We start from the raw sequence: 25,773 nt of genomic DNA on the forward strand, positions 1-25,773 counted from the left end.
TGGCTGTGGCAGTGCCCAAACTATTTGTTTCTTTTCAACCTAATCTTCATCTTCATTTGCAAGGAAGACAAATGTCAGAGGAGTCCCATTTTTTAACATGAGGATTTCATATTCAAGATCATCATACCGTCAACCATTTTCTTTTCAATTTCCGTCTCAGACTCAACAATAACAAATTTGCCAACTGAAACCAGTACTTCAGTGACTGCTTCAGCATCTGTGCTTTCTTTCAGGATAATCATATTTCCAATGAGGACATCTTCCCCTGTGTTCATTTTAAAATATGTGAAATATCCATTTACACTTCGTGTTCAACACTGCCTTCAACATTTCTACATTTGTACTATCACCCTGTGAGGCAAGGTAAGAAGCCTTTGGCTCCGAAGATGAAGTTTTGGATTTGTAAATGAGTCCACCTGTTCAGCCCGGCTCATCAGGCTGGGCCTCCCACTCCTTGACCCATCTGAGTGGAAACTGGTAGGAACTTGTATATACTTCCAAGAAAAAGAGTGGGGGCTCTATTAGAGAAAAATCAATACTTGAGAGAGGAGTAGAAAAATTCTAAGTTGTATGTAAAATGTCATCTTGAAAAGCTGCTTACCAGATGGAACTTCAGAAAGTTTTCTTTAAGATTATAAAGAGCACGTTCTTTAAGATTATAAAGAGCACGTTCGGTATATATGAAAATGAAAAATGGGTCTGTAGGTTGACATTTTAATGGAATTACCCTCCTGTTGTTTTCAGTGGGTAGTATGTGAAAGGGTTTGCATGTAATGTTGGATAATAACGCAAGTTTAGCAGCTGCACAAACCTAAACTAAGGTTTTGCACAAGTTCAATGTCAGTGGAAAGTAGCATGCAAGGGGCAGATTGGACAACACTACTAAAGACCACCATATCCAGATCAGCAAATACTAATGTATTATATATACCATTTTTTCCCGTGCATAAAACTAGGGTTTTTTACCAAAAAAAAATGATTTAAAATTGGGGCTCGTCTTATACATGGGTAGTGCTGAGAGGTGTTTTCTTAATTTGGAGTTCCAAAAATACGGGGAATCTTATACAAGGCGGCATCTTATACACGGAAAAATACTATACACACACACACACACACACACACACACATATATCAATCAACAACATTTGTATATTGCCTTTCTATCTTTAAATAAATACAGCCTTCTCAAGGCAGGTAATAAATCTCCGCCAACTTTTTTTCCTTTCTCCTGTCTCCTTGGATGCTTAACTTACATAAATCCTCAATACAAAACTGTCCCATGCTGCCCACTTCTGCATAGTAGAAAGAAGTGTGGCCCATCCTGTTTCACCACCCGAGGTGAAATAGGAATGTGTCGCCCCCACCAAAGCCTCACTTTCCAGGGTATGCAGGCTGGGACCCTATCTGGCCGCAGGCTGCCTCGCCAGAGTGGTGCATGCTCTGGTTATCTCCCGCTTGGACTACTGCAATGCGCTCTACGTGCGGCTACCTTTGAAGGTAACTACAACTAATCCAGAATGCGGCAGCTAGACTGGTGACTGGGAGCGGCCGCCGAGATGACATAACACCAGTCTTGAAAGACCTACATTGGCTCCCAGTATGTTTCCGAGCACAATTCAAAGTGTTGGTGCTGACCTTTAAAGCCCTAAACGACCTCGGTCCAGTATACCTGAAGAAGCGTCTCCACCCCCATTGTTCTACCCGGACACTGAGGTCCAGCGCCGAGGGCCTTCTGGCGGTTCCCTCATTGCGAGAAGCAAAGCTACAGGGAACCAGGCAGAGGGCCTTCTCGGTAGTGGCGCCCGCCCCGTGAAACGCCCTCCCACCAGATGTCAAAGAGAACTACTACTACCAGACTTTTAGAAGACATCTGAAGGCAGCCCTGTTTAGGGAAGCTTTTAATGTTTGATGTATTACCGTATTTTAATATTTTGTTGGAAGCCGCACAGAGTGGCCGGGGAAGCCCAGCCAGGTGGGTGGGGCATAAATGATAAATTATTATATATATTGCAAGATCTTGAAGTGAAGCTGCTGCCAAGCAACTCCAGGGATTCCACCGCCCAAGGCAGCTGCTTCAGTCTGCCTCATGGGAGGGCCGGCCCTGGTAGGAAGCTTCAGAAACACTTTACAGGCCACGGGAAGTTTGTATTTTTAAAGGTGTTCCTTTACATACGCAATTGAGAAGTAGATAGGTGCACAGATAGGCAATGCTAGTATTATCAGAACTGTCAGTCACCAGAAGGAGAATTATAATAAACCCCTCCCACAGACGCAAAGCCAGCTCCAGGACATCAAAGATGTTTTCTCTGTGTGTTCAAAGAATGCCCAAAGGGACCTCTAGAGACAGCTGTGACTTCAGGTTTCTTTTCCCATGCTTTTTTTTTTTTTTTAGTTTAACATCTGCTTAACGGTCCATTAAGGCAGTGTTTCCCAACCGGTGTTCCGCGGCACACTAGTGTGCCGCGAGATGTTGCCTGGTGTGCCGCGAGATGTTGCCTGGAGGGAGGCGGGCGAGTCCAAAAAAGGTTGGGAAACACACGCCAGCCGGGGTCTGCCTCCGCGTTGCATCAGCTTCCTCGCTCTTGGCGCTCTGCTTGCCAGCCTGGTGGCCTCTGCCCCGCCCCGAGACTGGAAGGGAGGGACGGGGCTTCCACTGCGGCTGCGTCTCTGGCTCTTTTGACTCATTCCTCCTCCGAGTGGGCTTGAAAGAGCGGCCGATGGATGAATCGGCCGGCGACCCTGAAGCCTTGTGCAAAGTAGAGGAGGCGGAGAAGCGACGGCAGGGAGCTTAGGCGCCGCATCCGGCTCATTGCGGGAAGTCAAGATGGCAGCGGGTCAGTGTGGGAAGCAGCTTTTTCCCTCCGCCGCCCCCCTCTCACCGGGAATAAAGGGGGCCCCGCTGGGGGGTGACGTTGTAGAACGCAGTGTTCTTATTTTGGGAAGGTTTGAGGGGTCGGACTAAGCAGGTTGGGGGCTGGTCTGGGCTTCCGCTCCCTCCCCTCCCCACGGAGTGTACCTGCGGTGCAAGGAGGCGCTCTGAGCCACTGCTCTGGGAAAGGAAGGAGGGTGAGGCGGCCTGGCCAAGTGCAGGGGAGACCCGTAGTGGGGAGCAGGGGGAGGAGGAGGCACCGAGGAATGGAGGCGGGGGAGACTCCCTCGCTTTGCAGAAACTGCAAAAAACGAGGCAGGAATTGGGTTTGTTTTTGTAGCTCAGGACGTGCTTCGCTTCTGGTGTGCCTAAGGCGGCCGCCCCAATTATCCCCTAGCCCGTCTTTCCAGGTGCTGCCCCCCCCTCCACAAAGGGCCATAGAACTGTAGAGTTGGCAGGGGTCTCAAGGGTCATCTAGTTTTAAGTTTCTCTTTCAAAAAGGAAACGTGGGTTAAAGCGGCGACGCCGCCCCCCACTCACTTTCCTGCTCTGGCTTCCCTAACAGTTTTCCGAGTTGCGTCACTGGATCCAGCCCCCTTTTCCACAGGTGACACGGGGCTGGAGGGAGGGAAAGAGGGCTTTACGTCGCGCACAAAGGCAGCCTCCTAGAAGCGCTCTGGGCCGGCGCCGTTTCGCCGAAGGCGCCGGAGGACCCCCACCCTCAGCTCCTTCAGAAAGGACTGGAGCGGAATAGCCCTTTCTCTTCTTCCCCAACCCTTGTCGTTGGAGGAGTCCCTCAGTCCCTCGCTTTGCTGCCTCCTCCCCCCCCCACCCCCAAAGCTTGGAGGTTCCCCAGCAAGGGGGAGGGGAAAAAATTGAAACTTACACTTTCGTGCGTCCCTCCCGGCGTGACGCTGCGCGCTGACGTCACGGGGCTGTAATGGTGGTGTGCCTCGAGATTTTTTTCATCAAACAAGTGTGCCTTTGCCCAAAAAAGGTTGGGAAACACTGCATTAAGGAAACAACTATTGTTCACCGTCAATTAGCAGGCTATAAGAGAACACTCTCACTGTCCTTGACGCAGCAGCATTTTCATTGCAAAGGACGACATTATGGCTCCTGACATTCCAGCAGAGTGTCAGTCAACAATGACGAGTCTGAGACTAAGCCGCTGTCCAGTTCAAGGACAGAGGAAAATAGATTTTGTAGAATTTACACTTATAAAAAAGAAAGAAACCTACCACATTACTATTTCTTAAAGGTGGACCAAAAGCAACAGGTTGCTCCACACTACAAAATGACAACTCAATATTTGAGCACAAAGGAACAAGAATAATTTTAGTTTTAAAATTCTTTTTTTAAAAAAAACAAAAACATGTTATTGGTGATGCCCTAATAGTAATCAGACTGGAAGTAATGGGGATAATTTTCAGCATTTGTGGCTTTGGCATAATAATTCAAAGGGAGATATTACAATCAGCAATGTGAAACAGCTGTGTGGCAACAGCTGAAGGCAGAAGTTGACTGCATTTTGATTTCGGCAGCCAGGATCTCAGAAAACAATTGAAACTATACTTTTTGTAGCACAGTGGGCAAAAGTGAGAAGGAAACATTTTTCTTTTTTTATTTCTTTTTGTTCTCTTGTGAAGCACCCGAGCTAAAAATCAGCTACTGAAGTTAACCACAGCAAATAAAGAACCAGAGTATACCATGTGATTCTGGAATTGTCTTTGTCACTAAAAGGCCATAGATGTGTTCTAAAAATAAGTTCCAAAAATGAACATTGACACTGATTTGTTACGGCATTTAGTGCATCTGCCCTTGGTATTAATGAGCAGTTCTATAGTTAGTCACTTATCCAGAGCAATTCCTAGTTGCACCAACTATTTTGTAACTGTTCTAGGTGGACTGAGGGGGGAGGGTGTGAACTGGTAAAACATTTTGAAGTAATCTGCATTAAAAAAGGGGGGGGGGATTCTGGGATTGCAATCCTAAACACATTTACTAGGCCACTCAACACAGTTACTGAAGATTTACTCCAGAACATAAATGCACAAGACTGCAATAAAAGCTGCTCAAGAGCTGTCCAGAGTTCCCTGGAAAGAGGAATTGATTGCCAAAGCCACAAATCCTGTGAGGGGAATATGAAATACGGGTCTCCTTGGGTGGCTTTAAAAGGTGGCTTTGACTGAGGGCTCATCTATGCTTCTGCTTATCCCACGCCTAGAAAGCACAGTCGGAGAGGTTTTCCCCAGGGGAAACTTGCTCTTTACCACTAAATTGGAGCAAACGAAAAACTGGAGAAAAGTTGGAGAAAAACTGATTGGCGTTTGCTTTGATTCAGCGCTAAAGAGTGGGTTTTTTCCGGCAGGAAAGCGGCAAGACAAGCAGAAGTCTGGAAGAGCCCAAAATCTTGAAGGATGAGACTGTTAGTGGCAATGCTGCCGCCCATTCTCCTGACCCTGGCGCTATTTAGATACGCTCCGCTACTGACAGGAGTCTCCTCATAGCACGCTTAACAAACTACAGTTTTAGCACACATGAAAAACTTAAATCCTTATTTCCTGATGAATAGCCTTTGGACTATAACGCAACTTTAATAGTTACGTTAAGTAGCACACTTAACAAACTACATGATGCTTTGGGGAAGCCATGACTGTTTAAAGTGGTACAATGCTGCTTTAAATGTATAGTGCAGAAAGGGCCTTGCTCTTTATTTTTTAATCTCTTCCTCATTAACTCCCTACCGCCATTGCTAAGCGACATCTCAGAGAAGGCGTCTTGCCCTCCCTCCACCATGGCTAAGCAAAACCTCATGGGAGTAACTGTCAGTTCCAACTGCCAACTTGAGGGAGTAACTGTCAGTTCCAACCAGGGTGGATTTGATTTAAATCACTAGTCAGTAAGAGTTGATTTAAATCACTAGTCAGTAAGACCTGATTTAAATCACTAGTCATTAAGACTTGATTTAAATCTTTTTTTTTTTTTTTTACAGAAAGATTCATTCTTGCTGGTATAATCTTAATATTTACAACCAGATGAAGGTATCATTTTTGGACTAATAAATTTTCAGAGTAGTTTTTTACAGTTATATCACAAATTACTGATTTGGTTATACTATCAGAAATAGACAGATAATTATGAAATTATTGTGAGGTTTAATAAGTTACCGGGTAACTATTTATATTTGCACAACTTTTCTGCTGTACTTTATTGGAATGAGAAAAATAATCATTAGTAACAATTTAAGCAATTTATTTAACTAAAACAATAACATTATAGCATATGTATCCATGTTAACTGATGTGGTTAAATGATTATTTTTTTTAAAATAAAAAACCTACTGAGTTTTAGCACACATGAAAAACTTAAATCCTTGTTTCCTGATGAATAGCCTTTGGACTATAACGTAACTTATGGTAAATAGAAAACTATATTTAGAAATATTTTTCCTCCAAAAGCATTTTATTTTAAAAATCCGATTTAAATAAAAAAAAATCTGATTTAATTTTTTTAAAAATCGATTTAAAAAAAATATTTTTTAAAAATCATTGATTTTTATCCACCCTGGTTCCAACTGCCAACTTGAGGGAGTAACTGTCAACCAGCCATGAGGGAAGAGGACTTGGAAGGAAATGGTTCCTCAGATTGTGTCAAGAGTTGAAGGGAAATTTACATGGCAAACATTTCATTTGGCTGCTCTCTCATGGCAGGAGCACCACTTCAGAATTAACTCTTTTTAAATGGGTTTGCACCAGCAAAAGTAAACGTCACCATACTCTGGTTCACTTTGTATTCACAATGTAGTTGATGTTAAAAAATAATAATTAAGTGATTTATAATAAATGATTAGGTGCTGTATAGAACATTAAAAGATGTTCCTGCCCACACACTTCCAATTCCACAGACATGATACAAAAACGGTGGGGAAGAATGGGCAGGGAAGAGAAAAGCAAGTAAATGTGAAGCAGATATGGGGAAACTGTCCCAAGGGAACCTTAAAATAACAAAAAGCCACACGGGAAGTCAAGTATTTGCAAACATTGTAAGCTGGTTGGGAATAGCTCACCAAAGTAGGCCTCTTTTCAATGGCTACATGCATGCGGTTTCCCTTAAGTTGTATATGCAGTTAACAGGGGAGACGTGAAAGAGCTGTTTTAAAATGTATTCTATATTATAGCCAAAGTAGGTATTACCGTATATTTAAATTAGAAGCACAGATAAAGTGTGCTTAAGAGACTATTGTGAGAGCACTTTAAATCTGCACACGAACATATTAACTGTCCTGCTGGATGTACAAAACTATCCATTTAGTCCAGTCTGGTTTCTGACTCTAAGCATGGTTGGTTCCTTTTATAGCCAAAAGGCTGTAAATATCGTCTGACATGTACATGATTTTTCCAGTAGTAGATAGGTAGCCGTGTTGGTCTGCCATAGTCAAAATAAAAAAATTCCTTCCAGTAGCACCTTAAAGACCAACTAAGTTAGTTCTTGGTATGAGCTTTCGTGTGCATGCACACTTCTTCAGATACACAGGGTGTATCTGAAGAAGTGTGCATGCACACGAAAGCTCATACCAAGAACTAACTTAGTTGGTCTTTAAGGTGCTACTGGAAGGAATTTTTTTATTATGATTTTTCCAGTCTCCTCCTATGTTTGTGGCAGCAAATTCTCCAGGTTCATTATGTGCTTTGTCACAAGTACTTCCTTTAGTGGTGAGGAGTCTTCCACTTCCATTGTACTGTTCTACAGTTATAATTTTAAAGTCATATGTAGTAGTTTAACATTCAGTTTTTTGTTTTATGAAGATCCCCTTTACAATAAAGACATTTTCAAGTAAAGCAGCAGAGCACAGAAACCTGGCCTGGAACAATTCCAATTCTAGGTAACTGTGATGTCAAATTCTACCACAGAGAGCAAAAGGAGTTCACAGAACTATGAATTAAGCCTCATATGTCCCTTGGCAGCTGTGTTTCCTTGACGCCTCTGAGTATTAAACAGTCTGCTCCAAAGGGTGAGTGTTCATTACATTCTAAGGTGACTCAAAATTACGTCATTCTCATAACCAATTTTAATGCAAAACTCAAGACTGCACTTTAGGGCTTCTTGTAACATTTCTAATACTATGATTTCGCGTCACAAAATCAGTACAGAGAACATACAACCCTCTCCAAAACAAACACACACACACAATTTAATCAGGAGAGAATAATGATAAAAAAAAGTTTTGTATCTTGTTGAGCATTAGCAGTGTGCTGTGATTTGGGGCAAGAATGTAAGAAAAGCTATCAGGTCACAGTTCTCACAGTGAAGAACCAAATGCCCATGGGAAACATGCAAACAGGACCTGAGTGGAACAGCATTCTCCCCAGTTGTGATTTCTGGTATTCAGAGGTATGATGCCTCCCGACAGTGGAGGACAGAAAATAGCCATCATTGTTGTAGTCACTGATAGTCTTACCCTCTATGACCTTGCCTAATCTCTCTTAAGGCTATCCAAGTTAATGGCAATCACAACATCTTCTGGGAATGAATTCCAGCATTTAACTGTGCAGTGTGTGGGGAAAGCACTTTATTTTGGCTGCCATGAATATACTAACATTCAGTACTGTGTTTGATGGCATCCGTTTCTACGATTACAAGAGAGGAAGAGAAATGCCTCCGTATCCAATTTTTCTATGCCAAGCATAATCTTAGACAACTCTATCATGTCCCCTTTACTCACCTTTCTGCCCCAGACTAAAAGCTGCTAATGCAGTAACCTTTCTTTATAGGAGAATTGCTCCAATCACTTGATCATTTTGGTTGATCTTCTCTGAACTTCTGCTAGATCTATGATATCCTTTTAGGGGTAAGAAATGTACCAGAAATGTGAACAGTATTTCCAGGATGGTGTTCAAAACTCACCAAAGATTTGTATAACCGCATCATGATATTGACAGTTTCATTTTTGTTCCTGTGACTAATGATTCCTAACTCGGAATTCACGTTTTCCACAGCTGCCACACCCTAGGTTGACATCTTCCTCAATCTATCTGCTGGAACTAATTTTCTACGTGCCTGGAACTTTCTTCATGTCAAAGAACAATCATGCGAGACACACTTGCAGTTCTACTACTTCAGTGAGAACTGGGTCTTGCAGAAAGGAATGTGTAAATGTTTGTTATAAACATCTGCAATGTTTATTATTACTAGTGAATTTTTATAGAACCATCTATGTACGTAGTGCTTTACAAAGAACACAGCTGACATCATCAGGAATGCAGCAGTTAGGCTGCAAAAGGTTCGCCATCCCTGTCATAAACCATGCACTCAAATATATTTTCAATTAAAAATCAAGAACAGTAGAACTCAGCAAAACCAAAATAAAGGAAATACACACTAAGTTAAGAGCATCAACTTGGCCACAAAAAGACCCGTTTCCAGAACAATTATCTGCCTACCCCTGGTCTGCAAAACAAGAAGATTTTAACCACCTACAGCCTGGGAAAGAGTTTGCTTGACATAATTCTGTGGCTAGGGAAACTTTTAAGTTCCTTCCTGTGGGTAACACCACTTGGCTGGAAAAAAACCATGAAACAGGAGAGTCACATATCTCCCAAGTTTTTTTCTCCCTTTGCATAAAACTAGCTGCTGGGGTGACTTAACCCTTTCCCTAACACCATTTTCTATATGTAAATCAAGCCCTTTAGTTGGAACAGCCTTTTATTGCATAATTTTGTTGTTGTTCAGTCGTTTAGTCGTGTCCGACTCTTCGTGACCCCATGGACGAGAGCACGCCAGGCACTCCTGTCTTCCACTGCCTCCCGCAGTTTAGTCAAACTCATGCTGGTAGCTTCAAGAACACTATCCAACCATCTCGTCCTCTGTCGTCCCCTTCTCCTTGTGCCCTCCATCTTTCCCAACATCAGGGTGTTTTCCAGGGAGTCTTCTCTTCTCATGAGGTGGCCAAAGTATTGGAGCCTCAGCTTCACGATCTGTCCTTCCAGTGAGCACTCAGGGCTGATTTCCTTCAGAATGGATAGGTTTGAGCTTCTTGCAGTCCATGGGACTCTCAAGAGTCTCCTCCAGCACCATAATTCAAAAGCATCAATTCTTCAGCGATCAGCCTTCTTTATGGTCCAGCTCTCACTTCCATACATCACTACTGGGAAAACCATGGCTTTTACTATACGGACCTTTGTTGGCAAGGTGATGTCTCTGCTTTTTAAGATGCTGTCTAGGTTTGTCATTGCTTAATTAAATTGCCTCATTTGGTCTGACCCCTTGGAAGTTACACCAAACCTTCTGTGCTAAAATAGTAAAGTTTAAAACATGCCAGGAACCCACAAAACAGCAGGGAATTAAAATGTCCAGGCATCAAGCACTGGCCATTAGAAGTCTTTTCGTCTTAATAGGGAGAGAAAACAAAGGGTGGAAAGGTTTGTGGTGCTTCTGGAAAATGTTCAGCCTCTAGCAGATTGGCAGCTGCCCATTTGGCAGCAAGAGTTAATGAGGAAGGAATCTATTTGAATTCAATTATATTGTATACCTAAATTCCTTTTTAAATATGTTACTCGCCTTGAAGCTTTGGAATAATAAAAAAAAAGGTAGGAAGGAATGAAAATATAAACCAGCTAGCAGTCTGTCAGCATGTTGCTAATGCAGCAGAGCATGTGAAGAGGAAAACTTGGCATACCAATGTCATTGAGTAACACTGCCCAATAAGCAACACATGCTTACTGATTCCAACACATCAGCGGGCTGGCACATTTAAAACACTTTCCCACCCTTATTATTCTAGTTAACTCCCATTCCCTACAAATAAGCACGTATATAAGCCTGGATAGCTCAGTTGGCTAGAGAATGGTAGAGAATGATAACACCAAGGTTGCAGGTTCAATAGCTGTATGGTGCAGCTGCATATTCCTGCATTGCAGGAGGTTGGACTAGATGATCCCCAGGTCCCTTCCAACTCTACAATTCTATGATTCTATATTATACCAGCAACCATGCCACATTTAATCATAGAATAACAGAATTGCTTCCTCCTTACATCAGTTTATTATGCTATCACCAGGTTGGGCATTGCTTTCCTTTTGGGTGAAGACAGAGGCAAAGTGGGTGTTTGTCACCCAATAGCATTTCTCCATCTTCTCCATGCAGAGGACCTACCACTTGTTTGTTCTTCCTCTTGCTTCGAATATAGAATTATTTTTAACCTCTCTTGCAAGCCTGAGCTCATTCTGAGCTTTAGCCCACCTGGCATTCACCCTCCAATTGTTTACTACTCGTGTATACTCCTCCTTTCTTCCATTTCTTACACATGCCCTTCTTAACTCTCAGCTCATTTGTAAGCTCCTTATGCAGCCACACCAGTTTCTTTAGATGTTCATCTTCCAAAGCAACTACTCTATTCCAAACTTAAAAATGGAAAGCGTTATGCTGGTGGTCAACAAGAGGTGTAAAGATTATCTCAAGGCAAATCTTTTAAAATGTAGTATAAACACTGACAACTGGGAAACACTGGCCTGCGAGCACTCTGGTTGGAGAACAGCCTTTACCAAAGGTGTCATGGGCTTTGAAGACACTCGAACTCAGGACACAAAGGAGAAATGTGCTAGGAGGAAGGCATGCTTGGCAAATCCACACTGTGATCAGCTCCCTCCCAGAAACCAATGTCCCCACTGGGGAAGGACATGTGGATCCAGAATTGGCCTCCACAGTCACTTACGGACTCATTGTTAAAACCGTGTTTATGGAAGACAATCTTACTCGGCTACGAGTGATCGCTGAAGAAGAAGAAAGAAGAGATGCCTCGACCTTTTCTTTCTTGCTGGAATTGTCTGCCTTTGTGCCTTCATTAGCTGACCCATTCATCTAGGACTCCCTTCTCTTGAGTATTTCTGACCCAGTAGTGCCTTAAGCTTTCTGAAATCAGCCTAAGCTTGATTTACTTAGTGCATAAATCCTCAGAAAAATTGAACATCCTGTCAATTTGTAGGTAAATATTAGGGCGACAGAATCAAGTCTCCACTGTTTTCCAAATTTATCCTCACAACAACCCTTTGATGTACGGTAATGATTTACTCAGTATTGCCCAGCACGTTTCATGCATAAGCAGCTATTTGAACCCATGCATCACCCTCCCAGGTTCAGCAGCCTGCACTGTCAACCAAATTGCCAGTGTTGCACTAGCAAAAAGAAGGAGTAAGGAATCTGCAGGAAATAACAATGGCATGTGGGGCAAAACTTCATGTCTTCCTATCTTTAACACCAGAGGTAGTTGGTGGCTAGACCAACTACAGTAGAGAATTTGGCTGCCTGAGTCTGAATAGTCATTCAGCATAGCAGAAAAGGCAAATCAAATTCAAAACAGTGTTTTCTATTTTAACACTCACAGTTTATTAGAAAGCACTGCCAATTTAAAAATGGAAAGCATATGACTGATTCATTGCAGAAGGCCCATTTTTTAAGGACTGGAACCAGCAATTCTGCACGTATAATCCTACTAAGGTGAGTGGAATTTGATCAAGGATAACTGGCTCATTGATTGATTGATTGATTGATTGATAGTATGCTAAACAGAAATGATGTGAGATGTTTATTTCCCAAATTCAGATCTCAAATTTAAGCTGCCTCAGGCAAGAAGGTTTATCTAGACAGATAATTGTTTGGTACACAACAACACTGATAATAGTTTAACATTCAGTTGTATTTTACTGCACAGAAATGTGGCAGGAATGTGCAGCCTATTAAAGAGAAGGGTGCATTTATCATGTGTTTGAGGAGCTCATCTACACAAAAGCAATAACTTACAGAAATCTATATTGAGTGAAAAGGCCCTCACCTTAAAAGTTCCCTAGCAGTACCTCTTTTTTATATATTCTAAAAAAAGGTTCAAAGACTAAGGACAGAAGTGTGCAATCCAGTAACAGTTTTCCAATAACAGTTTCCCAAGAAAGAAACACATGCTTATCATATGTGGTATGAAAAGCAGCCACATGTCTAATCTTTTCTCCTTTGAAAAATTACAAGTGGCAAACAGCAGATGTCCTGGGTCGCATTGATTAATGTTTTGAAGGGAACAGCCACAATTTGTTTATGTAGGTTCCTTACGAAACCAGTATCAGAAATTTCAAAACACAATACTTTGAAATAACCCTAAGTTTGCTTTAAAATGAGAACTCCAAATGCATTCTTATCCATGTCATCTTCCTTTAGCAGATAAATAAAGATAAACAGAAGCTCAAAACGTGGCATATTCAATGCACAAAAATTGTGAATACTGAAATAATGTCTTATTATTTGGGTCATGATTTAGCCTGCATTTTAAAAGAGAAATAGAGTGTAAAATGTCAATTCATATTCCTTTCATATCACTTCACTCACAGCATTTTAAAGGTTTACTTCTTAAAAAATGCAATTTGTGAATTAGGCAAATGTACTAATGTATGGCACAGGTACACCTAGAGAGCCAGCATTAGCCGCACCAATCTTTCAACAATTCACTCAGTACATTACTGTGTGGTATGTGGTATGGCAATTATTCTGTATTCCATCTCTGTGCCAAAGAGGAGCATCAGGATCAAGAATCACAGTGTTATAGCTTCCTGATTCCGGTGCACCAGGAATGGGGTCTCTCCCAACACCGCAGGAGAGAAACAGACTGAGATAATCAGATGATGATAAGGGGATTTCATTATCTGCATTCCTCTTCAGTTGGAAGAGGAACCAGGCTCTCACCCGCAGTTTGCCTGGCAGTCTGGCACTCGCTTCCCCATAGAATGCGAGGGTAGGCAAAGGTACTGGGTGCACTGAGCACTCCAGCTGCCGCGAACCCCCCCCCCCATCCCCTTCCTGGAAACACAGGTTAGGCTGTTAATTGGATTTTAATTGGAGAAAACTACAGGCACATGCCAAAGACGATGAGATAAGAAACTGCAAAAACAACCCAGCTACAAGGATGTGAAAGGTTTGGATTGAGAGCAGATTTCATTCGGTGAAAGAGACAATGCAGGGAGGGGAGCCCACGGTTTGCTTACTTAAGGTTTTTCTCTACTTTTATGATACAGCAACCCCACCCCAACCCCACCCCAGAATGGAAGTTTTATTTTTAAATATCTGCACAAGTAAGGATGGAAGACATTGGAATATAATATGGAATTTAACAAAATTGAAACTGTGAGAGAGAGAGAAAGGAACTGGGCGGGAACCAGGGAAGAAAGGCTATGCTTTGAAAATATAGAGCAAAATCTACCCTAACCTCCATTATCCACAAAAGAATGTGTTTGAGATAAGGATAAATGGCCATAAATCAGTGGCAGGGAGGAAAGGAGTCTACCAGTTGCAAGAACAGAAGTTTCTGGATTACTGGTAACTATCTGCAGTCTGGATACGGACCATTCTTTCTAGGCTGGAAAAATGGCAAAGATGGCTTGTTTACTAGAAACCAAATCACAGGACAAAGCGATGTAATGACTTTTGAAAACTCTGAGATAACAACTTCTCCCAAGACATGACTGGAACCATCAACAGTTGCAGGAATAAAGGATACACCACATATGGATGGAAAGACATTGTCACACACAGGAAAGAATAACAATTACAGCTAAAGTTCCTCACTTGAAACTTTATAAATTACCTATTATACCAACACGAATTGAAATCACAAAATTGTAACTGTTATATAAGGGATATTTATATCTGAATAGAAAGGAATGAAAATTATTAAAATTTTCAAAATAAAAAAAATCCTTCCAGTAGCACCTTAAAGACCAACTAAGTTAGTTCTTGGTATGAGCTTTCGTGTGCATGCACACTTCTTCAGATACACAGAGTTAAACTGGAATACAGATTAAAATTTTATTAAAATTTTGGAACACAGAAAAAATGTAGAAGAATAAGCTTATCAACTCTAGCATGCGATGGGGCCAGTTTAATTAAACTTTATAATTTGACATTTGAATAATTGGCATTAATAATTGTATCAATTGGATAAAATTGGTATTGTCATAATGAGGCTTTTATTGGAGCAATATTTGAAAATATATATATGAGAACTACAGTGATATGGAAGCCAATAGAAGCATATCCTATCAAAATATCTAGCAAAAACCTTCACTTACTAGTACAAGCAAAATACTATAAAAGTGTACTGGAGCAAAATACTATAAGTGTCCTGGAGCAACTATTACAGCTTTTCAGATATGCAACATGGAAAACTAAGCAATCTATCATCTGACAAAAAGTGCAGTTGAGAAAATCCATATGTGCAACATGATGGGATCCAGAGAAACATACAATTTCCAGTTTTCAAAAAAATCCTGTAACATCTGGATTTCTCTTATGAAGTTATTTGCTATTACACAGGAGTTTTTAATTGAAAATGTATGCTTATATAGTTCTTTATGACACAGCGGGCACTGTTTTCAATTCCTGGCGTTCATCTGTGAGAACTGGGTACTAAAGTGGAAAACATGCATCTGGGTGTCATACATTTTCTGTGTATATGGAATTTAAATGCTAACTATTCAAGCCACAAATCAAGTGTATTTTAAAGTTGGATGGATCTGAAGGACTGCAATGTTTTTGCAACTGGCATCTTCATGAGGGGTCAAAGTAATCTGTATTCCAGTTTAACTCTAGTGCTGCTTTTGTTTCTTATAATGTATTTTAACATATTACAATTTGAATTCTATGGAATTCATATTGTAAACAATGTGTAAGAAATATTATAAGCAATAAAGAAACAAAATAAAAATCATATAGCATATAACACAGCATATTACAATTGCTACAACAGGCAGAAGAATCAGTCCACTAATACCCTCAGCCATGTTCAAGTAGTCCATAGGGAAAAAGGTTTGGAAACCACTGATCTATTCCACAATGCTTTGGCATTAGAATGCAAGGTGGCATTGTGATCTGTGTTAAGCTACAACAAAAACATGAAGTACATTCCCATTTTATATCTTTGTAACCTAAGCTTGTATTGATACTACAAATTCCAAGAAGTAAAACTGCAATAGCCTCTTCTCAAACACCTCTTGGAATTGTAGCTCTATGAAATAGCCAAGGGGCCTATCAAACAGGGAATTATCTGCTTTCCATCAAACTACAATCATAGTTTGTAGGGATCAAATGGGAAAGATCATGACTAGTAAACAGATATAAACTCAATAAAAGTTCAGTAGTGCAGTCTTATGTCAAGAGCTCAGGAATCCAGCTTTTCAGAAAGGCAACAGTTGTATAGTACGCTCTAGCCATTTGCTCAAGCAGAACACTGTTTGTACACATTTTCAGTGTGCCTTGACACAATATTTTTCTTGCAGCATGTTGAACTGCAGAGGCTCTACACTAGCACTTCCGAATTGTTGTCCCATGGATCACCATGAATGGAATGCTGTAAAAAAAAGGCAAGTAAAATCTAACAATCAAATGCTTCCTCTTTCCTGCTTCCACTTGCCTGTTTCTCAAGTACATAAAACAGCTTAAGCCACTCCGAACTAATGTTCTGAAAGAAGTGCAATCTAGGACACGACACTCTGCTTAGAAACCACCTGGAAACCACAGCCCACCTTAGAGGTTGGCATAGCTCATAAAGGTAAAGGTAAAGGGACCCCTGGCCATCAGGTCCAGTCGTGACCAACTCTGGGGTTGCGGCGCTCATCTTGCTTTACTGGCCGAGGGAGCCGGCCTACAGCTTCCGGGTCGTGTGGCCAGCATGACTAAGCCGCTTCTGGCAAACCAGAGCAGCGCATGGAAACGCTACCTATTTATCTGCTTGCACTTTGACATGCTTCAAACTGCTATGTTGGCAAGAGCAGGGGCCGAGCAACGGGCGCTCACCCCATTGTGGGGATTCGAACAGCCGACCTTCTGAATGGCAAGTCCTAGGCTCTGTGGTTTAACCCACAGCGCCACCCGCGTCCCTTGCATAGCTCATACTTAGTGATAAATATCTGTTTTATCTATAAGCCGCATTAATTCCTGGTCTGGGGAAAACATGGTATATTAACAACAATGGAAATGGCACTCTGCACATGCTAAAATGCACTATTATTATTTTGAAGGATACAATGCAGAGTTCCAGGGTCTAAGCATCTCCAAGGTGTGGCTCAGCTTGCGGGACGCTGGCTTATGTGTGTGTGTTTGGGTTTTTATCTTTTATAGTACTGAAATCTGATTTAAGCGATCTTGCAGAACCTTTGACTGAAAGGTAGGGTATAAATCTTCAAACTCAATGGCAACGGTATGGAGGATGCATAAAAGGCTACTCATTCTTGGTCTAAAACAAGAAACCAAACCGTACTGTCTTTTCACACACCTAGTAGAAACATAAGAGAGAAGCGTATGCTAGAATCTTGTCAACATGCTCATTTTCTATGGGCAGGGGTTAACTAGTCTCTTGAGGGAGCAATATGCAGTCTTTGCAGTCTGAAGCTGTATGTAGTCCAAGCCAAGGTGGAAACAACTGTTATATGGCTCATCCAATGTTTATTTCATTTGTTTATTTAAATAGTGCTAACAATGTGCAGGGTGTTTTACAATTTGTATGAATATAAATGCCTGCCCCAAGAAACCTACAGTCCAAAATTGTAAACAGGAGTGGCAAGACAGGGGAAGTAGACAGGATAAACCTTTTGGGGAGGGGCGAGAATATATGTCAATAATTAAAAACTTTAATTAACCTGAATATACTTATCTTTTTACCTTTTGTCACATGATGAAATAAGAATAAGGAACCTTTTTTCTTTCATACAGTGCCTAATATGTTAAATGCATAACATTATTATTCCTACTATAGTAAGCACCTAGCAATTTCACATGTCAAAGTAATAATAAATATAGCCCTGCAAATAAATTTACAAAAGATGCTTACCTACAACCCATTTTCTAGCCTACCTGCTAACATTATACATTCCAAGCAGCCACTGTCAGCCAAGGGATGGTTGAAAGAAAAATAAATACAGTGTTCCCTCCCTGGTTGCCTGAAGGCAATGCTTCACCACAGATGATTAGATAAGTGGCTAGTTATAAGCCTGTAATAATATCATTAGCAGCCCAGTGTAACTCCAGTGAACCAACCACCAGAAAAGAATATCCCAAGTAGAAAGTATTTGTGATAGAGGTTCTAGAATCGTAGAATCACAGAATGGTAGATTTGGGAGGATTCCCGAGGGTCGTCTAGTCCAACCCCCTGCAATACAAGAATCTCAACTAAAGCATAAATGACAAATGACCATCCAATCTCTGCTTAAAAACCCCAAAGAATATTTATTATAACTTGAATCTATTGGTTTGGCTCCTCTAGAGCAGGAGAAAACAAGCTTGTTCCATCTTTCATGTAGCATATCATATCTCTCAGTCTCCTCTTCTCCAGGCTATACGTATCAAACACACTCAACCGTTCCTCATAAGGCTTTGTTTCTAGACCCTTGATCATCTTGGCTACTCTCTGCACACGTTCTGGCATGTCTATATCCTTCTTAAATTGTGGCACCCAGAACTAGACATAGTTGTGGTCTGAGCAAGGCAGAATTGAGCAGTAATATTACAAATTTATAGGAAGGGGGAAAAGAGTAAGGGAATTATATATTTTGTGTGTGTGTGTGTGTGTGTGTGTGTGTGTGTGTGTACTTCTTGCATGCCAGACTATGCTGCCCATAGATTTTTGTGGAATTCTTGAAATGCCTAGTGAAAAGACTGTGATATAAAAATTAACTCCTAACTTTAACATGTGCCAGATGCAAAAATTCAGCAGCTTCCTCCAAAAAAGAGAAGGGGAACCTTTTCCAGCACTCACCTTCATTGTAAAAATGAAAAATAAAAAAATATTTCCATTTTTATGTAAACACTATTGGGGTAATACTTCAGCATCTTCATTATTTTTGTCAAATTAGTTGTCAGCTACAAAAATAATTCCATCTATAGGTTCAGTGGCACTGTGGTCTAAACCACTGAGCCTCTTGGGCCGGACTGAGAAAGCGAATGGGCCACATCCAGCCCTTGGGCCTTTGGTTGCCTACCCCTGCTCTTGGGCTTGCCAATCAGAAGGTCAACAGTTCAAATCCGTGCAACAGGGTGAACTCCCATTGCTCTGTCCCAGCTTTTGCCAACCTAGCAGTTGGAAAGCACACCAGTGCAAGTAGATAAATAGGTGCCGCTGCAGCGGGAAGGTAAACGGTGTTTCCATCATGGTCTTCCGTGAGCCAATAGTGGTTTAGTCATGCTGGCCACATGACCCAGAAAGCTGTCTGTGGACAAACGCCGGCTCCCTTGGCCTGAGAAGCAAGATGAGTGCCACACCCGCCTTTGATTGGACTTAACTGTCCAGGGGTCCGTTACTTTTACTTTACTTACTTCATACTCCAGGATCTGGTGAAGACACTGCAATATTAAGGGTAGGAAGCAGGCATCTACAAATCCACTTGCTCAGTTAAATACCCCAGGCACTCTGGTGAAAAAGGACATCCAGCAGCTCACAATCCCTCTCCCTTCCACACTGGAATACAACCAACTGCATTTGTATTTCTACTTACAGAAGACAAGAACCAGCATTGCCACACCTCTCCTCTGCTGGGCTCTGGCACATGAGGAAGTTCCTCAAACAATGGCCCAACACTGCCATGCCGGAGCTTTTAGGCTGACCCAGGGGCAGGAGAGGAGGTGCGCCACTCATCCGTTGGAGTCTGGCATGTGAGGGAGCTGCAGAGGCAGCTTCCTCGCATGGTGGTCCAGCACCACTGGGCTGCCCAGTCCACCGGGGGGGGGCACTTGCCCTGCTGGGGCACCAGCAACCTATGCTATGCCACTGTGGGTGAGAATAAGTAGTGACTGGTAAGAAAGCCAAGCCATTATTTGCAGACTCAGAGCTGGAAGGAATTTTCATGCCAGTAAGATCAGCTACTGACCCTGTTCCATTTTTGCCTTCCTATCCAATAGTTGCCTTTGCACAATTCACTAGGGCTATCATATGAATAGTTTTACTCATTGGTTCCTTGCTTGGAGGTTACTCCACTTTGATTCACTTTATCTTATCCTATTTTCAGCTTCTGGTACACTAGCTAGACGATACAAATCAAACTGTGTATAAACAGGTGCACACACAGTCAGTTATATACAGCCATTGGAAGCGCAGCCAAACTCCACAGAAGAGCTACATAAACAACATCTAAGAGATGTATACAAACTAATACCGTATCTTATTCATTCAGCATAACCAGACTGTACCGTTATGCAGATTAAAGTGTATACTCCACATGCAACAGTGCATGTGGAGTATATAAAACAGCAGGGAGATTCACTTTTCACACATTCAGAGCAAACCTCCTCACTCACTCTGGGGTGTTGATCCAGATTATGTCCAGGTGGCAGTAATAAACACACTCCTTATCTTTGTAGGTGTAGCAAGTGCAGCGCTTGGCTCTGTGGTGTACCTCCGGTGGGCCAGCTACTTTCCCCACGGTGGCGTTGCCGGCTGAAAGCAGCCCTCCTACTGCTGTCTCGTTTTCTTTGCTGACCCTCCCGTGGGGCCCTGGAAACCTCAGCTCACTGTTGCTGCTACTGCCACCACTGTAGAGCCGCAGGGGGCGAGAGACGGGCAGTGAGAAGCCTGCAAAGTCGGGGAGAAAATAAAAGACAAAGTTTAATCAGAAGGGGAAGCTTCTATTTCTGCAGTAAGGCATTTAAGACCAATAAAAAGATAGCAACATCTGGAACAAGATTTAAAGGACCATAGACTGTCACAATCCTTAGCATGTTTGCTCCAAGTTAATAGTTGTTTTTTATTACTTTTTAACATATGGAATGGAAACTGCAATAAATCATGAACATCTATTTATGCTAATCAACAACTGAGACTTCCACCTATGTGTTCAGACGTCATAATAAACCACAGCTTATTGACACACTAGATAGCTCAGTTGGTTAGAGCGTGGTGCTGATAATGCCAAGGATGCAGGTTCAATCCATGTATGGGACAACTGCATATTCCTGCATTGCAGGGGGCTGGACTAAATGATCCTCCAGGGTCCCTTCCAACTCTACAATTCTGTGATTCTGACAGGAATGAGCCTGTGTGAGCCTTGGTTTGCACACACCCCTCTCACCTCCTCTGTCAAGGCCATGAGGAGCTCAGAAGCTTTCTCTTACAGTTCACCATGACCTGTTATGCCATCTGAACAAAGAAAAACTATGCTTAATGATAACTAGGGTTTGTTTGAAACAAGAGAGCTTCAAACCACAGGGTGTAACACTATACAGCTATTAATCAGGAACAGAAGTGAAACTTCCAATCCACTTCTCACAGTCACGCTGGAGGAGTGGAAAGCTCACGAGCTGAAAGCTTGCACAGGCTGATCCATCTCATAATAAACCAGTTTATCATAACATCTGAACATGGCCAATGGACGCATATCACTTAGCCATGGTTAATAAACCACAGTTTAATGAACCGTGGTCTAGTGTTACATGCAAAGCAGGACACTAAGTGAGCAGGACGGCGTGCATGGCATTTTAAGCCACAGTCTAGCATTAATGAGCAGATCACTCCCACTTTGCTAAAAAGAACACAAGAAAAGTCTACTGGTTCAGGACAATGAACCATCTAGTCCAACATCCTGTTCTCACAGTGACCAACCAGAAGCCTATGGGAAGTCTGAAAGCAAGACCTGAGCACAACAGCACTCTCTTAGTGGGAACATAAAACCGCAATTCTTGGCTTAGTGTTCTATCCAAACCAGGGTTTGTGTTTTAATTCAATCCCAACAAACCATGGGCGTAGCCAGGGTGCTTCCCCCCAAATCAAGTAAATAAATAAAAATACTTAACTAATTGACCAATTGCATTAAAGATAATTCAGTTCTGCCTCTCCCCCCCCCCAAAAAAAAGTCCTGGTTATGCTCATGCAACAAACCATGATCTGAAGCCAAATTCTGCTTGTAGTTTGTTTGGATAAAAACAAATCACAGTCAACAATTTGGACACCATAAACCCAGGGCAGTTTTGTTGCTCCTGCTCATGTAACGGGAGGAGCAAAATGAGACTGATCCATGCATTCCTGGTAAAATATTAACTAAGGCTTACCTGAGAACAATGCCAATGAGGGAAAAGTTGAGAAAATGGACAAAAAGAATACAAAGTCGTACACTGACTGTCAAACTGCACTACTTTGCCAAGTATAACAAGCACTAATTTCTCCTAAGCTGCCAGTATACAGATATCAGAAGTCCTTTATTGGTGTTAGAGGACGACTGGCTTCAACATTTGCTCTTGGCCACTAGAAATGTGCAACTTATCCCTCGGAGTTGTGCAACTTCTAGATCCTGAAATGCAGGAAATACTCCAAAAATTCCTTGAATAATTTAGTGCCATATTACACTGTGAGAAAACCTCTCACCAAAAGCGTGCTGCCTTGTAACAAGCCATAGCATGCAAGTTAGAGGCACATTTTATTGTCATCTGCCAGATCCTTCTGGCATGCAGGGTTTCAAGGGAGATCAGAGCAATACCTGCAGGGATGACAGTGCAATCTTAGAGGTGCACTCCAGGCATCCTCACTTCTACAAGCGAGAGATCCTAGATGCAACCAGTACACAGTGCAGTACAACCATGTGAGATACCCCAAATAATGCAGTATTATTTCCGTCAGAGAACTGCCTGGTGGAGACAATACCAGACTTTTTGCGTCTTCAAAGCATTTCAGATAGACCACTAAGATGATTCTCGCAACCCCTTGGTAAGGCAAGCAAGAATGATCAACACCATTGCAGCCAAGAGACAGTGGTTTTGCTATCCTTAATGCTATGAAGAGAATGTGTTACTGAGGTTAGATTTCAGCCAGGGATTTATTCCCAGGCTCCCTGTTCATCACAGCCACAGCACGAGAAAACATTCTTCTTTGTTCAGCAGCAAACGTGCATAGCCCCAAAGTACATATAATCAATATAATACTTTGGAAAGGTCTCTGCTTTTTATTTTTTAGAAAAATTGTCAGATTTCCTTGTTCCAGAAAATCCTACATATTTCATTTGAGGAACAGTTAATATGGAAAGGTGGGTTCATAATTTTTTGTTGCCAAATAGCATTATTTTTAAAAAGCAAGGGGGTGGAAAAGCAGTTTTAAATGTTTGGTGTTTGGTTTGTTTCTATTTTTTATTGCTAATTGTTGTTTTTAATTATTGTACAGTGTATTTTTTAATACTGTCTTGCTTTTAAGTCACCAAGGGAATAGTCATTGATGTAGCCATTTAAATTTTATAATTACTTAACATTTCAGAACTTAGAAGCTTCTGGCAAGATTTTGTTGTTCCTATTTATTCTGTTTGGTATTCCACAGAGCACATTGCTCTTTAAGTTTTATAATTATTATATTGTATTATTAATAATAGTGCTGTTATTGTTAAACAGAAGAAACAGCGTTTAGAATTTCTCTAATGCCATTAAGAGAACTGTATCTTTGATCTTGACTCTAGTTACTAGGAGGCACTAATGCCCATAGGATTTGAAACTTCAGTCGACTTAACGTTCAGGTATGTGGGTATAGGATTGCAATCTTCCACTGCAATCCAACACTCAACTAGGAATAAGACCCATAGAACTAAATTAGATTTACCTCTGAGACGTGATAGAATTGCATAGCTCACAACCTATCCACATTTACTAGGGAAGTAAGCCAATTCAAGGGCTGGGTTGTGAGTTAACTAATTACGGATCGCGCGGCTAATCGCTGCAAAATCGAATTCTCGTTCAGTATCGCCGCTCGCGGGAACCGATTCCGAGAAGCGATCAGAAATAACCAATACAATCGATCTCTTTCTTCACCACCTTTGTTTGGTTTTTTTACCTGTACTCGAGATAACTGTAAGCCCAACAAGTACCAGGAATCCCAGCTCCATGAAATCCAATGGGAAGCTTCGCAACTTGCAGGCAAACACAGACGGCGAGGAAGAAGGGGCTGGCGGGGCGGGGCGGGGAACCCCCGTGAGACTTGCGCGTGCAAATATACTCCTGACGGAAGGGAAAATCCCGGGTCGCGGCTACATGGAAGTTCTCCTCCCGGACGTGTTTCCTCCACGCGCCGAGGAATTAATGGCGCCTGGGGTCTTGGATTGCCGGTTGCGCCCCCACGCCGCTTGCCCTCCAGCTCCCTCTTTGCAGAACTAGTCCCGAAGAAAGTGTTGCAAAGCCAAGACGCGCTCCATAGCTCGCCTTTCCTTTCCTCTCCCTTCTTCTCTCAGCACCTCTCGATCCGATCCGAAACGCGCGTTCGGGGCTTCCCACGCGCGCACCGGCACAAACCGCTTCCAAGCGAGACTGTCGAGTTGCTATGGTCTTTCTTCGTCTCCTCCTGTTTCCCGCATCGTGCTGCAACGGCCCAGGTAAGCGCCGAGAAAAGCAGGAACACCGGACGCTCCTCCGCCAAGACGAGCCACCTCTCGCCAAAACGGGGTTTTGCGCGCGTTTCTCATCCCATCACTTGCGCCGAGTTGTTAAGCGAGCCGTCGGAGGAGGGGTGGGTTTAGGGATGAAGGCGGGGCCTGGGAGCTGGTTCTGGTCCTGATTGGTTCCGCCCCAGCCCGGGTTTTGCATACGGAGCAGCAGAGAGTTGGCATTAGCTCGCAGGTTGCGTCGTGGAGAGGTTGTAAATGCGCTGCTCCGTCCACAGCCACTGCGTGTTACGCAGCTTGTATAAAAAGCATGTGCCCATATGGGCGTAGCCAAGCCCCTAACTCAATAAAAAATCAAGACTGAGGTTCTTACCCCTCCTAACAAAAGCCTTCCCCCCACCAACAAAAATCCTGGCTACGCCCATGCATGTATCATATACAGAAACGGTTTAATGTGCAAAGTGCTTAGCAATCTTGAATCTTTGCTGGCTATTCTATCCTGAGCGTGCCTGCCCCGCCCTACAACACCCAGGGACCGGGGCCAGAAGCAGCAGTTGACCTGTTTGGAGCTGAGAGACAGGAATACTGTATGACCAAAGTCCATAGCTGTCAACCTTCCCTTTTTTTGCGGGAAATTCCATTATTCCAGCGCTGCTTCCCGCTGCTATCCCGGATTGTTAGATATCCCATAGACTGTCCCCGGGACTGGTGAGGCTGTTGATCCCTTATTTTCAAATCTGAAAGTTGACAGCTATGCCAAAGTCGTAAACTAAGACTATAAGACTACTAGGAAATAGATCAGGGTTGTGAACCTGAGACTCAGGGCAAGGGAGTAGCAAGAGCCTACTGTCCAAAGGCAAAATTTGCATTTCTTGCTCCAGCCACTTTTGCCTGTGTTCCTTGGAAGGTTGTCCAGAAGGGAATGCAATCCTCAGAGTGAAAAATGTAGCCTACTCCTGGCATAGATCAAAGATGGGGAACCAGCTGTGGCCCTCCAGATATCACTGGATAGCAGCTCCCATAATCCCTGAGTATTGGCTATGCTGACTGGAGTTGATGGGAGTTAAGAGTTCAAGAACAAGGAGGACCGCTCTCAGGCACTGAGAGCACTTGAACCCAGATCTAATCCTATCCCCTAGACCAATGGTTTGGCAGCTTCCTAACTTGATAGAATCCTTCCCATGTCATTTACCACAACAGCAGATTCTGGGTTACATATGTTATAGGGCACACTCTCCACTCATAGAAGGCACTTCTGTCATCTAAGAAGCCATCTCTTTCAGCTGCACATTGCAGAAGATTTCTATGGTTGGATAAGCTGTGTTTCCGGGAAGTTTGTCTGCTGTTACTGCACTAATCATTAAGGAATAGTTGTGGGATGTGAAACACAGAGTAGTCAAGTACAACATCACTAGAGTGGACATAGAAAGGGGATGTCTGGACCAGCCAGTCAGAACTTCCTCTTTCCTCCTAGGCTGGGACAGGCTACATGTGACCAGAGGTGGGCGTGGCCTCACCTGTGCAGGTAACAAA

General features: G+C 42.5%; 1 protein-coding gene and 1 long non-coding RNA gene across 12 annotated transcripts in view; one reads left to right on the forward strand and one right to left on the reverse strand.

The window, feature by feature from the left end:
- The window catches only part of EDN3 (endothelin 3), a 39,117-nt gene extending 14,489 nt beyond the window's left edge, over positions 1-24,628 (reverse strand). Inside the window, exons 1-2 of one of the 3 annotated variants that reach the window (XM_081196753.1) lie at positions 23,697-24,628; positions 20,192-20,465 (exon numbers count right to left, since the gene is read on the reverse strand). In XM_081196753.1, coding sequence (XP_081052879.1) covers positions 20,192-20,465; positions 23,697-23,748 — 326 coding nt within the window. In that variant the 5' untranslated portion in view covers positions 23,749-24,628. The remainder of the gene's footprint in view (positions 1-20,191; positions 20,466-23,696) is intronic. The other 2 variants (XM_081196751.1, XM_081196752.1) reach the window with 2 other exon arrangements.
- LOC308588368 lies at positions 1,982-16,445 on the forward strand. 9 transcript variants are annotated; one of them, XR_014008650.1, is made up of 5 exons: positions 1,982-2,420; positions 3,888-4,148; positions 7,678-7,883; positions 8,644-8,720; positions 16,183-16,445. It is a non-coding gene; the product is annotated as an uncharacterized lncRNA (long non-coding RNA). The 9 variants fall into 9 exon arrangements; XR_014008652.1 differs by lacking the exons at positions 1,982-2,420; positions 3,888-4,148 and adding exons at positions 4,157-5,002; positions 12,252-12,364; XR_014008657.1 differs by lacking the exons at positions 1,982-2,420; positions 3,888-4,148 and adding exons at positions 6,407-6,632; positions 7,513-7,584.
- Positions 24,629-25,773: the final 1,145 nt, after the last annotated feature.

This window comes from Podarcis bocagei, assembly GCF_964188305.1.
Source record: "Podarcis bocagei genome assembly, chromosome: 5".
NCBI classification, from domain to species: domain Eukaryota; kingdom Metazoa; phylum Chordata; class Lepidosauria; order Squamata; family Lacertidae; genus Podarcis; species Podarcis bocagei.